This window comes from Aspergillus costaricaensis, assembly GCF_003184835.1.
Source record: "Aspergillus costaricaensis CBS 115574 unplaced genomic scaffold BO79scaffold_15, whole genome shotgun sequence".
In the NCBI taxonomy this organism is placed as follows: Eukaryota; Fungi; Ascomycota; class Eurotiomycetes; order Eurotiales; family Aspergillaceae; genus Aspergillus; species Aspergillus costaricensis.
In genome coordinates, this window is record NW_020291815.1 from 238,635 (window position 1) to 254,741 (window position 16,107).

General features: G+C 51.4%; 5 protein-coding genes across 5 annotated transcripts; 2 read left to right on the forward strand and 3 right to left on the reverse strand.

Annotated features, from left to right (window-relative positions):
* Positions 1-2,822: 2,822 nt before the first annotated feature.
* On the forward strand, positions 2,823-5,594 carry BO79DRAFT_228293 (Fcf1-domain-containing protein; the record flags this gene model as incomplete). Its single annotated transcript, XM_025683954.1, has 6 exons — positions 2,823-2,858; positions 2,919-3,145; positions 3,198-3,363; positions 3,424-3,496; positions 4,502-5,086; positions 5,161-5,594. 6 exons carry the CDS (start codon positions 2,823-2,825, stop codon positions 5,592-5,594), a joined length of 1,521 nt encoding a protein of 506 aa, XP_025539659.1.
* A 433-nt stretch (positions 5,595-6,027) lies between these two features.
* On the reverse strand, positions 6,028-7,748 carry abr1 (multicopper oxidase abr1; the record flags this gene model as incomplete). The annotated part of the gene is made up of 3 exons (XM_025683955.1): positions 6,028-6,233; positions 6,271-7,351; positions 7,413-7,748. The coding sequence occupies 3 exons, from the start codon at positions 7,746-7,748 to the stop codon at positions 6,028-6,030; spliced, it is 1,623 nt and encodes a 540-aa protein (XP_025539660.1).
* Positions 7,749-9,331: 1,583 nt separating this feature from the next.
* Positions 9,332-11,139, forward strand: ayg1 (heptaketide hydrolyase ayg1; the record flags this gene model as incomplete). Its single annotated transcript, XM_025686866.1, has 5 exons — positions 9,332-9,424; positions 9,654-10,393; positions 10,450-10,582; positions 10,638-10,711; positions 10,770-11,139. 5 exons carry the CDS (start codon positions 9,332-9,334, stop codon positions 10,873-10,875), a joined length of 1,146 nt encoding a protein of 381 aa, XP_025539661.1. The 3' UTR covers positions 10,876-11,139.
* A 577-nt stretch (positions 11,140-11,716) lies between these two features.
* BO79DRAFT_265258 (cell wall glycosyl hydrolase YteR) lies at positions 11,717-13,211 on the reverse strand (the record flags this gene model as incomplete). Its single annotated transcript, XM_025686867.1, has 4 exons — positions 11,717-11,821; positions 11,919-12,598; positions 12,668-12,753; positions 12,820-13,211. 4 exons carry the CDS (start codon positions 13,209-13,211, stop codon positions 11,717-11,719), a joined length of 1,263 nt encoding a protein of 420 aa, XP_025539662.1.
* A 435-nt stretch (positions 13,212-13,646) lies between these two features.
* Positions 13,647-15,797, reverse strand: BO79DRAFT_194492 (translation machinery-associated protein TMA46). Its single transcript, XM_025681054.1, has 4 exons — positions 15,370-15,797; positions 15,287-15,304; positions 14,631-15,181; positions 13,647-14,572 (listed from the first exon to the last, which is right to left on the reverse strand). Exons 1-4 carry the CDS (start codon positions 15,427-15,429, stop codon positions 14,143-14,145), a joined length of 1,059 nt encoding a protein of 352 aa, XP_025539663.1. The 5' UTR covers positions 15,430-15,797; the 3' UTR covers positions 13,647-14,142.
* Between the last annotated feature and the right edge of the window lie 310 nt (positions 15,798-16,107).

Below are 16,107 nucleotides of genomic sequence, written 5' to 3' on the forward strand. Positions count from 1 at the left end.
ATCAAGAACACAAGCTTTGAAGTGTTCTCAAAAGACATTTGACTATAGATTTGAGGAGACCAAAGTCAGAGTATGGATATACGAATAAGAAGAACAACCAGAACGACGGCCTTTCGTCCCAGCAGACTTGGGGTTATGGGGTGGCGAGAAAGAAGCGAGGTTGTAGCAGGGTACAGCGACAGATATGATGGTGATAGCGCGCTAAATCCGAGCCGAACAAAAAGGCAGACGCACAAAAATGCAAGTGAAAGACAAAGAATGATGCAGTGGAACGGCCAGGGATACAACGCACTAGGCAGGCTACCACGTTGCTGGCACGAATTGTGGAGGGGGAAAGATAATAAGGAAGACCAGGGCAGAGGCGGGGAGGGGAGCAAAAAGTAAAATGGAAAACGATTGCACTAACACTAATGACAGGATTCACACGAGCATGGACTGATAGTTGTGCTCTGGCCCAGTGGACTCTTAATCCTTATTATTCTCCAGACGGCGCCAGCCTTGAGAGGCTGTTGTGTGGTTGTAAAGGACAGTTACCTGCGAAATCTGAGACGTCTCCGAAGGCAGCGGAGAGAGTCGATCGAAATCTCCAGCCATCAAGCAACACGAGCTAGCGCCAAGGGGAGTGGACGGCGCTTCCATGGACCAGGATATCATCGATATGGGACGAGCAGGGCGTTCAACGACTTAATTAGCGGACGAGGGCAAATAAGACCCGTCGAGCGGCATGAGGAGCTGTCGGTGGCTCCAGCAGCGGCACACCAACAAGCATGCAGCAGCGGGACATGGGAGCCAGAGTGCAAAGCAGACTGCCAGTCGATCCTGCCGCGTCTGACCAGGGGGGGTCTGCGAGAGGAGTTCAGTCTCCTTCGTGTTACGCCGTTGGCAGGCTAACCAGGAGCTATAGGAAGATCAAGCGGGCTAATCATCGAGCGATGCCACCCACAATCAACATGAAGCGCAATCAGTGGAAAGGAAAGAGTTTGAGACTAAAACGGAGGAGATTAGATGAGCGCCAATTGTTGCACCGATCAGAGATGGGCGGGAAATGGGGGGTGAGAAAGGGAGAGAGAAGCGTACGGGGACCACACTAGTGAGGTGAGTAAGTAGTAGTATGGAGTCGTGGTGATGGTTAGTTCAATCCTATTGCATGCGTCCGTTTTTTGCCCAGGCGGGGCTGGAGTGGTACCAGTGACATAGTTGTCACTAAGATTCAGTATGGGAAGCAAAAGTATACAGGACCTTACCCAAGGGGAATTCTGCATGGCCAGCGGCTGCTGTCAGGGACCTTTCCCGCCGGCTCCTCAGGCCTGATTGGCTTCCGGACTGCAGAGGGCGTTTCTTCACGCTGCAGGCCTCATCACTCGGTTGTGCCAATCAGCGCCCGCACCCGCCCTAGAGTCGCCCTCAAGTGACCTGCTCGGCGCGTAAATGAGCACTCTGACTGGTATCGTCAATGCATCCCCTCGACTGCTCAATCCATGTGGCCAGTAGGATTGTGGCTAATCTTGGGTGATGTGCAGTGGAACTTCGAATCACATCCCTCGACGTGCTGGAGACGGAACTAACTGAGGTAGGTGATATACTTGGGTACTTACGTGGATGTGAACACTGAAATAGTACGCAGAAGGACCGAAATAATCAGGAAACATACTAGAAATCTTCCGTTAAGATGTGGAAATGGGAGGGCGCATCCCAGGTGATGTCCTTGAACCTTGAACATAAAACCGAAAGAGCCATCACTACATGTGCCGTAAGGCCGCCCATAATCGTTACCATGATCTGAATTGCGCTCACCCTTCGCGAAATGCATAGGGTGGCGCTACATAGTACAATATACTATGGCGGTGTAAAAACCGCGGGTACTCAGGTTCACAGTACTACTCCCATGGGCATTTCCAGACTGATAATATACTCTGGTATCATGATGAATGGGAACATCATCACCGTGTACACAACCAGAGACGTTTCCTTTGGAAAGGCCGGATACCCAAGATGGTCGCAGTATAAAGTGCATTTATCGGCGATTTATTTGACACTTACAGGAGCTAACGATCTGAACGGTCGGTCACAGTCGGAGCTGGTGAGACAACAATTCTACGCACACCCAGTAAGAAAGTATACGGAGTATGGAGTCCAAAATAGCCCTTCCACAGATGGACACGGCCTGTGCATGCAATGTGATGTGATAAAGTAGAAGCTGCGCTGTGACTGGTGTCCTTCGGGACTAGTGGGAGGTCCCGGGGCTTAGACATTGCGGGGTGGTCGAGGAGCTCGGACGGTGATGAGATTTTGCCTCTTCCTTGGATGTGATAAGAAAAGCGTCGGGAGACGCAGGCATTCGGCCCATGCTAATTAATCCTGGCGGACTGAGACTGACTGAAATTGATCACCCAACAAGATGCCTTGTGCATGGTAGGATTCAGTCTGTGTCACGCTCGGAACAATGGCATTGTGGTCATCCAATATGAAATCGAAGGTTCCTCAATTAGAGCCAGAGTGCAACTGTACACTTGGGCCTTTACGTTGCTTTCGATGATGCCAACGACAATCCCAAGAAGCTCTAGACTTCGCGACAGGGTACTGCCATTTCCAGTTAGACGGACGGGGATGCCGTGCAACGCGACAGGCGGTCACGGGTAGATCACATGATAACGGAACTGCTTGGCTCTGGCTATCGCGGCAAAATATCGGCCCGTGATCTGATTTTCCGCCTTCTCCAAAATCTTCTGGGTTCAACAATATCGATAGCAACAAATATCGGCCCCATTCCTCGCTGCTTTATTTTTCCTCCCTGTTTAGCGGTCAAGGCCTACTGTCACAAAATGGGTGTGCAAAAGAAGACTCGCAAGTTTGCGCAGGTATGATTACAAAACTTTGCAGCCGATACGGAACGGAAACTGATCCTACTGAATCTATAGATGAAGCGCGCCATCAAGGCCCGCGATGAGCGACTGAAGAAGCCGGAAGCGAAGAAGGAGACGCCCAAGGAGGATCAGCTGACTCGTCAAGTCACCCAAGCCCCTTCGAACATGTTCTTTGCCGCAAACACTGCCCTTGGCCCTCCCTACCACGTGCTGGTCGATACCAACTTTGTTTCCCACGCTATCCGAGCGAAGCAGGATCTACTTACTTCGATGATGGACCTGTGAGTTGCACACAATATCTGAGCTTTGGAGATATGCTAAGACTAGCTGCAGGCTATACGCGAAGTGTGTTCCGACCTTCTCAGACTGCACCATTGCGGAATTGGAAAAGCTGGGTGACAAGTACCGCCTCGCACTTCGGGTTGCCAAAGACCCTCGGTGGTCTAGGGTCAAGTGCTCTCACAAGGGTACCTATGCAGATGACTGTATCGTGGATCGGGTGAGTGGTTACTCAAACCCCTTCGTTTGGGGTAGCACAGCGCGCTAACGGCTCTTGTAGGTGACGAAGCATAGAATTTACATTGTGGCGACCAACGATCAAGATCTGTGTCGCCGTCTGCGCAAGATTCCTGGTGTGCCCATCATGAAGGTTGCAAGGGGCAAATTCACCATCGAGAAGTTGCCCGATGCTTTGGATTAAGCCTTGGTTTTTCGGATTGCCGAAAGAAATGGCAAAAGAGAAGATGTGTGTTTGATACCACGCCATAGCACGACGTTTCACGAAGATATACCCAATTACCGCTTACTAGCGGACGCGGATTCAGTTCGTCTTCAGCCTACAAACGGGGAGCTCGTCTAGTCCCGCTGCGTCCGAGCACGATCGTCCTGTCTGATGCAGTACAAGTCAATGCGATGGCAACACTACCTGGCAGGCCAGCTCGAGTTGCACATTGGCTTGCGACGTGCATGCGCCTCGGCTGGACTATCTCGATGACCAGATTGTCCCGACGACCGCCGTAAGTCCATGCGCGCGGTGGACGTGACCAAGCGAGACAGGCGGAAGCCGATATTCGGAGAGCTTAGATAGCAGATAGATAGATGGTCAGTGTCGGCGGTCCTAGCCTGCATAATTGAAGCTAGAACCGAAGAAGATAATAGTGCGCTTTATAATTTCCACGCTTACCCCGAAATACTAGCTATATCTCGTATCTACCCCCGAACAATAGATAGTTGTCCGGGTGATTCTGTACGCAATCAGGCCATGGCCACATCACCAATTACCCAATTACATAACTATCTACAGTAGTTAAGAAGCATTCGAACAGAAGTGGAACGACTGATTGCTTAAAAAGGCCGCAAAGTATGACTCAATGTCTCCTCCGCGTGCGGGGAACCTATTCTAGAAACGCTTATCATCCCCTCAATCCCCGCCAACAACAACAACAACAACATCATCATCATCATCACCAAATCACTTAGTACTTACATACACACAACCCAACCAATCTACAAAGACAGTACCAGCCACAGCATAATGACTGAAAAAGAAACCATCGTAGTAATAGGGTACGTCTTTTCTCAATTTCAACGTCACCAAAACCACCACTAACCACCCCACCCATTCCAACCAAACAGAGCCGGCATAATCGGCCTCTCCACAGCCCTCTACATCCAACAACACCTCTCCCCATCCCAACGCGTTCTCCTCGCAGCCCGGGACTTCCCCCACAGCACATCCCTCAACTACGCCTCACCCTGGGCCGGCGCCCACTACCGTCCCGTCCCCGGCTCCAACGCCCAACACACCCGAGAAGAAACACAAGCCCGCCGCACCTACGCGCACTTCAAGACACTCGCAGCCCAGGAACCAGGTGCGGGCGTCCAATCCATCACTGGCATCGAGCACCTCGAGAACCCGCCGGCGGAGTACCTCGACGAGAAGAACATCCAGGCGGCGTATGGGCATCTGGATGGGTTTGAGTACTTACGGCCCGAGGAGGTGCCGGGGGATGTGAAGTGGGGAGTGAGGTATAAGACATATGTGGTGAATTCACCGGTGTATTGTGCGTGGTTGCTGCGGGAGTTTGTCTTGAGGGGTGGGGAGGTGAATGAGTATACGTTTGTGGATTTGAGGGAGGGTTTTTATCTTGCGGAGAGGGTGGGGGCGGTGGTAAATTGCTCTGGGTTGGGGTTTGGGGATGAGAAAAGTTATATTATTCGGGGTGAGTGATGATGATGATGATGATGGTGAAAGTGAGGGTGATTGATGGTAAAGGCTGACTGACTGGCTATTAAGGGCAAACGTGTCTGGTGAGGAATCCTTGCTCGGCGACTATCACTCGACAGAATAGCGATGGCTCGTGGTCCTTCTGTATCCCGCGTCCGTTGGGTGGTGGGACGATTATCGGGGGCACAAAGCAGCCGCATAATTGGGATCCTAATCCGTCGATGGAAACACGGGCCCAGCTACTGGCGAATGCTGCTAAGTGGTTTCCCTTCCAGGAGGGAAGTACAGGAGAGTTCGATGTTATTCGTGATATTGTTGGTCGTCGACCGGCACGAGAGGGGGGTATGAGGATTGAAGTGGAGAAGATGAATCAAGGTGAGGAGGTGATCGTTCATGCGTATGGAGCGGGGGGTCGTGGGTTTGAGCTGTCCTGGGGTGTGGCGGAGGATGTCTACGATCTGATGCGACAGGAAGGACTGATGAAGGAAAAGGCCTCGCTATAAGGTCGTCCACTTGTGAGGCTCGCCTTGCTACAGAAATCTCTCGTCTATGGTGCTAGAGCACGTATGTTCGGCATACAAAGCTATGATCGGAATGCTGCATGGCAGCTGCAATTGCAGTAGAAGGAAGATGATACAACTTTTCGTCTATTGTTCGTAACATTACTTATCACGGGGTGTGGTCACCATGGACACTAAAGCATATCCAAGCATCGGAGGGGCTCTTTCACACAGGTCAAGTCTCCCGGTCGCCAGCGGGTCTCTTGAAGTGGTTTTAAGATTCTATTAAGGCTCACATTGACGGAGTCTGGGGGCCTCAGGGCCAGCATTGTCAACAGGTAGAGATGTGTGCGTGACCATTAGGATTGTGCTGGGCTAAATCAGCAAGTTTTAGAGGACATCAACGGTACACATACCTGATGCCGGGTCGGACTATTTATGGCGAAGGAGCCAATGGGGCCCAATTGCTGGGTTGAGTGTTTCCGCAAATCTTGAGATGATCATCCGGTATAGTCATGTTCTGCAGCTGGTCCGGCGCTTCGATAATGATGGCCATGAGGCGGATCTCGACGTGCCACTCAATGTGGCAATGGAACATCCAGATGCGTAATTGACCGATAAACGTCAGTTTGGAGCCACTAACTTGCAGGAAGGGAATACTTATCAGGATTCATTGCACGGAATCTAATTACGAAATGTCCCATGGGCTCCACCATGAGCGTATCTCGGCGCATGGGAGAGGCAGAAATGTTGCGGTAGCCATCGAAGAAGCCACCGTACGGGTAAGTGCGCTGGAGCACCTGGAAATCATGACCGTGGAGATGCCACGGATGAAGATTGTCATGGTGGTTGTTGAGAACGATCTCCACCACATCACCATAATTGACGACAAAAGGGTTCACATCTCCATAGAGGTCAGGGTCCAAGCAGGCCTCGGGATCAGAATAGATGGCAGTGTACAGTGTGGGCGAGTCGGGGGCGTTATATGTCATGTTGTTGATGCTGTAGGCGGGCTTTCCATCTACTGTGGTTGGGTAGACGTCGAAGATGAATTGGTGTTGTATGGGGTCGATCAGAGGAAGGTGGTCTATCGGTGTCAAGGTCACATCGTCGAGGAAGTCCAGACTTGCATTGTTGACATGAATGATGGGCGGAGGAGGCAAAGGAGCATCCTCGTTGTACATGAGCCATGCGGTGCCGTTGGGATTGTACCCTTGAGGTGGGCTCCTCCCCTCTTGAACGAACATCTCATCAATATCGAGACCGTCCCAGATCGCATAGTTCTTGCTAGTATCATTTTTGGTGGTGAGGAGGATGTCGACTCGTTGTCCAACGGCCACACGCAGATACTGGGGTGGAAGGAAATGCGGTTCCACTGCAATGCCATCCATACCAACAATGGTCATGTCGTGGTCGTCAATGACGAGCGCATGCCCGGGAAAGTTGCCCATGCAGACAACGTGGATCAGGTAGGTCGTGCCGGGCTTAACGCTGATCTTGGTGTTATGCATGTCGTTGAACAAAATCGCATCAGGTAGCGGCTCTAGACCTCCATAAGGGGCATGGTCTCCTGGAACTATGAATTGATCGAGCAAGACGGGTATCTGTACATGATACCAGTCGGATAAGGTGAGAGTCATCTCCTCATCATAGTGATACGGGGCAGGAACATTGTCGTGCACGATGATGGGTCCGCGCAACCCATCAGGATACTGACCGGGCTCGTGGGAGTGATACCAATAGGTACCGGTTTGGTTCATCTAGATCCACGGGTCAGCAGGCGCAGTTCAGGTACTGATCCAGCAAGCATGCTCAGCTTACCGGAACAACGTAGCGCATGCGCTGGTTGGGGTGGAGCTCGCATTGGGTGACTCCTGGGACACCGTCCATGTAGCCATTGTAGTTCTGATGCAGACCATGCCAATGGATTCCGGTGGACTCGTTACCCAGCCCGTTGTACACGTCGACGATGAGATTATCGCCAACATCGACATCAATTTGGGGACAAGGCCAATGTCCGTTAATGCCGATCACAGGCCTCGCATACCCATCAGGTGCTGCAGTCACCCAAGTTATATTCCAATCCAGATACACATTTTTGCTCAATGCCTGTTGGACGAACCCGTACAGGCCGAGCGTTGTGAGGGTTCGGATCATTGCCGCGGCTTCGAGTATAGCATTCACCGGATGCGGGCGCAGACTTTTGGAGCACTTCCTGAAGGGAGGTCGAAAATAAGTATGTACCGAAAGTTGCTCGGACTGCTATATTATGCACAAAAAGTTAGTTCAGCCCGCGGAGCAATAAGGAAAGCAACCCTTGGCGATATGGATGCCTCGTCGGTGTCGCCGCCTCGGCATCAGATCCAAACAAACATTTCTCGCATGGCCGGACAGCAAGCCTACAAATGAGCCGATCCGATGCGAGTCGTGCTTTCAGTCGCCGCCCGGGAGAAATCATTCCAGCATAGACATAGAATGCGAGCATGTAACCTGTCCTTGCTTCAAGGGATGAGGAAGGAGAAGTAGGGAGTCGACTAGCTCCTCCTACATGCAGATACCTTCCCGGTTCAGAGATGCAGGATACCCCGGCAAGAAAATTCCTGAGGTATTGGCACGCTTGTCTGGCTGTGGATAGCTGAATATATTGACGCCTAATGGCGGTTACTTCAGCTATGAAGGGGGTCAAATCTCAAGGCACTGTGCGATAGATTTCCGCGCTATTGATGCAACGGGGCACTCCCTTCAACGTCGTTATCTGTAGGCTAGCCCTTGGTTCCTTCCCTATAGCTTCCATACTTTGTGTTCCCCTTCTCGTGCCAATAAAATTTTTAAGGGTCTGCGGCCTGGGATACATGGCCTCTTTTGAAAAAGCATATCTGCTTTGTCGAGATCGACAATAACATGGCTCAGGGACCGAGACCTTGAACCAGCGAACAATCCTACCCCATCCAGACCGCAGCAGCAGGCATTGGAATGCGCCTTCCGCCTTGGAATCGGGGGGATGCAAGGCATTTACTTGATGAGAAGACTACCGTGTTGGAATATGCCCTGTTCGCCCAAAGGCAGTACATATTTGGGTCCACCAGGTGGCTACCACGATGTTCTCAACATCAAAGCACTTACATGAAGTATTTCTAACTCTAGTTAAGCTGCAATGAGTACAACATGTACCCCAACCAATGACATCCATCCTCGGCAATCGACCGCTTCGATCTACTTCAACCGTACAGTAACACATACTTCAAGAAGTTTAGGCGCCCGAATTAGCGGTCTCTTCCCTTCCAAGTACAAACTCTTGGTTGGTCTCGAACATGGATGCCTGGGAGTCGGAGCATGATCCGGTATAGCGGAAAGTCGTCAACATGGCACAATGCAGGCAAGGGAGTTTCAGCTACGGCCACCTAAAGCAAACTCTCATCCCAACCTCTGTCAGCGGAACAGCGTGTCAAGCCTTACCGATTGTCCGAGACCCGAGACAGACAGTGACGCCCCTTGATCCCTCAACAGCTGTGGATTGGTCAGCCCCCCTGCGTCTGTAGCCCTAAGCACCCTCGATAGTTGGTTCTGATGTCACAAGATTTGGAGGAGAGTTCATGTGCACCCCAGTCGGCAAGTTTCGCCGTGAGGACCTTACATTGAATGAGCTACGTTTAAAAGGGTTCTTCAATGCTGTCTCCCTCCTGATCTGTACATCTTCACACCGTCTACTCAAGACTGGACGACACGAGCAAGCAAACACCATGGCTCCTTGGATCCTCGGCGAGAAGTTTAACACCGTTTATCCCCACAAGGGCTCTATCAAAGCTCTCTGGGAAACGAAGTGGAAGTTTGCAGTAAGTTTTTACTGGTGGTCGGCATCACCACCCCTTGCTCAGTGGTTGGCCAGCCGTCAGGCAGTCCTTATCTAACGTAGCATGCAGTGTGAAAAATCCGTCTACCCATTCCACGACGGTGCCATCGAAGACTTTCGACCTATCTTCCAGAAGCTTATTGATGTCGGTTACCATGATCTTGCCATGTGCCCCTTATTAGCGCAAGGGTAACATGCTCACTTTATGATAGGAAAACATCAACGATGCCTACACCGATGCCTACACACAGGCTTTCTTCCCGGTTGCTGAGGCCCTGGAGAATAAGGCCTCGGCTGCTTTGAACAACAACAATGTGGAGATGGCATCTGACCTGCTCCGGAGAGCCGCTGTGGTCTACCGTATCTCCCGCTTCCCTTATGTCGATCCGACTAGAGAGGATATCAAAAAAGAGGCCTTCAACCGACAGAAGAAGGTGTATCTAAAGGCAGCTTCCTTTTGGAAGCCCACCATCCAGGAGGTCATCATCCCGCACAAACATAAGTCGGCCACCGACGGTGCCTATGTTCCCCTCTTCGTTCGTGTCCCGGAACATGCGACGGCAGAGAACCCGGTCCCAGTTGTTGTGCTAATGACTGGTCTGGATGGATACCGCCCCGACAACAGTCAGCGCACCCATGAGATCATCAACCGGGGTTGGGCGACAGTTATCTGCGAGATTCCCGGTACCGCGGACTCGCCTGCCGACCCCAGCGACCCGGAGTCGGCGGACCGTCAATGGACTACCGTTCTCGACTACATGGCGACTCGTCCGGAGTTCGACATGTCCCGGGTTGCTGCCTGGGGTCTGAGTGCTGGTGGGTTCTACGCGATTCGCGCTGCACATACCCATCGTGATCGCTTCGTTGGAACTCTCGCCCACGGACCGGGGTGCCATTACTTCCTGGACCCCGAGTGGTTGAGCCGTGTCGATGACCACGAGTATCCATTCCTGTAAGTACTGCGACCTCATCTGCCATTGCCAGAGAGACTAATGGCACCTTCGATAGGCTCACTCCTGCCTGGGCCAAGAAGTACGGCTACTCCAACCCGGAGGATTTCAAGAAGAATGGCCAGAAGAAGTTTTCTCTTCTCGAGACTGGCATCTTGGATCAGCCTAGTTGCAGACTGTTGCTGCTCAACGTAAGGCCGATACACCCTCGAACTTCCATATTGGATACTGACCCATGATATGCAGGGTGTGGATGATGGCGTCACCCCCATTGAAGACTGCCTGATGCTCTTCAACCACGGAAGTCCCAAAGAGGGCAGGTCAGTCAGCTCCTTCCATATCTGTAACAACCTAGTACCTAACCCTCCCCTTCCACAGGTTCTTCCACGGTCTGCCTCACATGGGATACCCTCACAGTCTGGTCCCGTCGTACAAGTGGTTCGAGGATGTTCTGCGCTCACCCCAGGAGCCTCTCAAGAACTAGAAAGAAGGGTTATTTCCAACGCGTCGTACATATATAAATACTCGATATATATGTGAACGGCCAACTTCCAACTGAATGATCGACAATGAAAGTGATGACTGCAATGAGAGGAGAAAATGCGTATCTCTTAGTCTGCACAATCTTTACATGTCACTTTAGTAGTAAACCAGATTCTGACTGCCAGTTTCTGCCTGTCTTTCGTGAACGCAATGTCTTGACCGGAATTTGTTAGGCATTGGCAATTTGACTTTCCGCATCCTTGCCACCAACATGAAGCTATAAAAGAAGGTTCTCAAGTCAGCTCAGGGCCGTAATTTAACTCTCTCTTAGAACTAATAGTGAGTCATGGTCATTTGAGTGATAGTCAAGCTCTTTCCCCACCTCCCTCTCAATGACCCGATCTGAGACACGATTTAATAGTCATGAATTTAAGTTATCTCTCCAGACCCTGCTTTGCTTGATACTACGTAGCTTAAGTTTCCAAGACAGTTTCAGTTCCCCATCCCCCCTTGCAGATATTATATGCTCGTATGTCTTTAGAAGTAACCTACGCTCAGACATGGTTTCAAACTCAATGGCTTACCCCCCCGCTCGCACCCCCTCTCTACTCTGCCTCTTTTCATCGGTCTTGATAGTACGGAGTATTAATATTGTGCTTGATTCTTCGAGTCAAGAACACCAACTCAGATTCTGATTGTCACGTGCATCTATTCGTGAAATTGTTCCCATTGTTTATGTTGTCATTATTTATCGGAATTATTTCCCCACAAATATTTAGATAAGATGACTGTGTGCTTTATCCCCCCATCTCTGCTTGGACTACCTAGCCAGCTAATATTACCTAAGTATAATACCCCGTCTCAAACATCTCATGTTCCCAACTCGCCAGGATGAAAGACGAAGTGCCGAAGAGATTGTTATATTCGATGGGTCGGGTGGTGTAGTACTTTAACAGAAAAAAAAAACCCCCGTTAACATTCTCTCTCCCAATCAAGGGGGGGGCAGAAGAAAAAAAAAGGACTGGAAGGAAAATAAACACGTACCTCAAAAGTAGGATCATACAACCCACAATCCGCCACAGTCCCATCATACCCCAACGTACCATCCGCCTCCTCTTTCACGAACTCGCTCAGCAAATAATTATAGCACTTATCAGCGGCATCCGTATATGCCACCCCATTAGGCGTCTCGCCCTGTAAATACCCCAATCTGGCACCTTTGAGCAATCCGTACACGAACTGAGCTGATCCACTAGACTCAATGTAATTGCCCTCTTCTCCACCGTGCAACATAACCTGCCACCAGCATCCGGTCTCTTCATCGGCATCGTTGATGATCGTGTTAGCGACGTTCCAGTATTTGGTGTAGACGTCGTCGCGCTGCGTCTCGTTGAGTATAGCGCTGTTTTTGCCGGATCGTTCGAGCAGGTCTACGAGCGTCATGAACCAATCGCCCAGGGCGCGGTTCCAGACGTAGGGACTTGCGCCGGTGGTGGGGTCGGCCCAGGAGGCGGTCTTGCTGGAGTCGTAGCCGTGGAAGAGGAGGCCGCTGGAGTCGTCGTGGCAGTGGTCTTTGAATAGGTCGAGACTGAGAGTTAGGGAATCGGTTAGGGTGGTGTTCGTGGGGTCGAAGTAGGTTTTCCACATTGAGATGAAGGAGCTGAGAGGGAAGAGGCCTTCCAGGACGCCCCAGTTGGGGTAGGGGTTCCAGTACCAGAAGGCGCCTGGATATGATCGATGGTGTTAGTATCATGCTGTTTGGTTGTGTGATGTTGATGTGGATATCGTCTGACCTTCTGAGTCGCGGGTTCTGGCGTTAAAGGCATCGTGGAGGTTGTCGAGGGCTTGTTTGTAGGTATCGTTTGGGGCGCGGTCGTATCTAGAAATGCAAGTGTTGGATTGGATCTTGGTTCTGCGGTCAGCTAGTGGTTTGGTGATGACTTACTGGTGATACATAACATCTCCTGACGCAAATATAGTCAGCGGAGCATTCACAATAAACGAGACATCCTGCACGGCGGGGAGGAGGCTTTCGGCGCCATCTAGGGCATAACTGTGCCAATCCACCTGGCCGCAAGAATCGGCATCGTAGTACTCCTTCAGACGGGTAACGGTCGACTCGAATAGCGTGACCTGGGAGATATTTGGGTAGATATCATCTCCTGGTGTGAAGTCACCCAGAATGGCATCTCGGCGGGCAATGACGCTGTCTGTCATCCAGGCCGAGTATGGACGAGTGTCTGGATCACAGCTGATCCCCACCGCGGCGGCAGGCTGGGAATGCGACAGCAATCCCGTCAATAGGGCAGCGGTGAAGGAGAGAAAGGACTGGGTCATGGTGGCGCGGGGGTGGGAAACGAGGGGGGAGGGGGGATGTGGTACTGTTGAGCTGCCATCGTCTTAACCTTATGTATTTAGTGTGTTGAGGGGACTGAGATGCGCCATGTAGGAGAGGGACAGGACACCGCGGACGAGGAGGGAATCGTAGGACCCGCGGAGGGAGAGGACGGGGCGGCGTTCCTCGATAGTTCAATCGGGATGAAAGGGATGGTGGAGATTGCACGGGGAGATCGGTGAGCGTCAGTTGGGGAGATCGTGCACAACATTCATGAGTGAGACAGACAGCTCCTAGGCTTCCATGAAGTGGAATGTGAGCTGAGGGTCTCCGGCAGCAGCAAGGTACAAGCCAGAGCGTCGATTCAGCGTCAATGTGTTACAAGATAGTTGGGATCACTTGGTGCACTTTTCATTTGCGCCTTCAGGGCAATGCTGGCTCATTTCAACCTAAAAAACAAACGTTCTACGTACAGATCGGGCATAGCAAATCATATCATGAATCAGTTAGTTCATCCCCTGGATAACGAACCTCCAGACCCTGTCGATGTCTCTCAATCAATCAATCTGGTATCTTCTCTCCATTTGATTCCTCACTCCGCCCCAATCCATGCCTCTGTAGATTCAGTTCAGCTGGCACCGATCCAACGGTGGCTGAACTAGGAATCCAGGCGACACGACCAACCGTTCACGTTTAACCGCAAGAGCCATCCAACCCAAGTCGCGGACATCGATACCAGGCGATCTAGTTTGGTGTATCCTCGTCACAATTCAAAGAACCCAAAGAGAATCAGCATTGTATCTACCATCCATCAACCCGATTGGCATCCCAGGTCCGGACAACGGCTTGGGACACCGTTCCCAGTGTGGGGGAGGTCCGCAACCCCTTTCGCCCAAGTGCCTTTTGCGTCCTTGGGGATGTATCGCACAGAACTCAGCCGGCTCCTTCCTGTGCAATCGTCTCGTCGTTGGAAACCGGCACTGGCGTGCCATGCAGCGCTGCCAGGCGTTCCTCTTCCTTCCTCTCACGGATCTTCTCCGTCTCGCGCCGCAAAGCTTCCAGGTTCCACGTGCCATCATCCTCTTCCTCGTCACTGCTCTCGTCGTCAGCACGCCAGTTGCCCTCTTCGAACAGTGTCCGTCCAGTGGTTTCCTTGGCCTTGCGGGCCTGCTCCTCAGCAGCCTTCTTGTCAAGACGCTCCTTCTTCCATTTGGCGAATGTCTCAGGCGTGACGGGCGTCAAGTTGCCACTCAGCTTGTGACGCTCACTTTCCAACCAGTCTTCGAGGGTCAAGGTGTTGAGTGGCGACTTGTCCATGAGAGCCTTCTCGGCGGCCTTCTGTTCCTTCGTCTTCAGAACGAATCTGTAATCCATCAGTAACCGTAGGAAGCAGAGCCAAAAGATCAACGAGCGAAACATACCCAGGGGGCAAACTGTGCTTGTACATGCACTTGTCACCTCCATTAGGACAAGTCCAGAACCAACCGTACTTCTGGTTCTCGACAGCCTCAATGAAGTATTTGCAGACCTTGTCCGTAGTCGTACGCGGGTTACCGTGCTTGCTGAGAATGACCTTGCGCAGCTTCTCCTCATCCCAGTCATCGATGGTATCCTTCTTCTTAGCCTCTTCCTCGGTAGCCTTCACGTCTCGAGAATCGGTGTACAGATCCTTCTTAGCCGCCTTGCGCTCCACACTCGCGTCGTGACTGAACTTGCACTTTTTACCCTTCTCACAGTTACCCTGCTTGTAGAAAACGCAAAGCACAGTCTTCGGATCCACACCGAAAGGAACCTTCTGGACTTGCACAGGCTTGAACAGTTCCAAGGCTTCCTTCTTGGCCTGCTCGGAAGCCTTCTTCTCGGCCTCTCTGCGGGCCTTCTCGGCTTCCTTCTTCTTTGCCTCGGCGTTCTTGTTGGATGCCGCTTGAGCCTGTAGCTGAGCGATCTGTCTCTTGGCCGAACCACCCTTTTTCTGTACAGAGAAATACCGGTCAGTGGGCTTGTAATTTTCTCGAGGGTCGATGATGGATGGTGGAGGGAGAGTGGTGTGCGGGTTCTAGAAGGGCTCGTTACGTACGTTCTTCATGCCAAAGGTCTGTACAAAATCGCAGATTAGCATTTGCTCTAAAATTATATCGATAGATTAAGGAGCATGCGAACCTTATCCTCGACCGTGGCCTTCTTCTTCTTAGGCTGGTCCTGCTGCTTCTTGGGAGGCATCTTGGCGGATTTGTGTAGATTTGCACTCCTCTAATATGTAAAAAGAAATGTAGTAAAAAAATAAGATAGCGATAAAATTCTATGCCGGATATATAACTTTTGCGCGCCGATACGATGAGGGAAAACCTCCCAGAGAAACCCAAAGTTGAGGGAGGGGGAAAAGAAAGGGAAGAAGAAAAGATGCGCCGCAAAAGGGAAGAAAACCGCAACGAAAAATCACCAAAGGAGGGGTCGACCTGACGTCCCGACGGGGTAGGTCAAGTAATCTGACGACACCTCGGCTGTCTTTCTGATAGGGAAGAAGGAGATGGGGGGATATTAAAGATTGTCTAGATGAGGAGGAAGAGAGGGAACGAGAGGAATCAAACCGTGAGGAGGTGCAAGGTTTCCTCCACACTTTTCACGGTGTGGGTTTGCCAGTGTGGCGGAACAACTTCACATAATCGGCCTCTCCGCCAATCGAGTTGGATTCTCCTCCTTCCTCTCTTCTCACCCTTCCAACCAAACTCCTCACCAGACAGGTTCTTGTTCTTTGCGCTTTTTCTGTTCGCCAGAAGTGAACTTGATTGTCTGGTTCGACTGCCGCTAATTTCTGGGCTTTAATCACGCGACAGATACGCACTGCAAACTACACTTGGTGGTGGTGTTCTACGCTGTCCGGTCGCAAGTCTCGTTCAA

Excerpts from the sequence above, each read along its gene's own strand:
- BO79DRAFT_194492 (XM_025681054.1), bottom strand. The coding sequence starts at position 15,429 with ATGCCTCCCAAGAAGCAGCAGGACCAGCCTAAGAAGAAGAAGGCCACG. Across the intron at positions 14,573-14,630 it reads AAGCACAGTTTGCCCCCTGG|ATTCGTTCTGAAGACGAAGG; the intron begins GTATGTTTCGCT and ends GATGGATTACAG.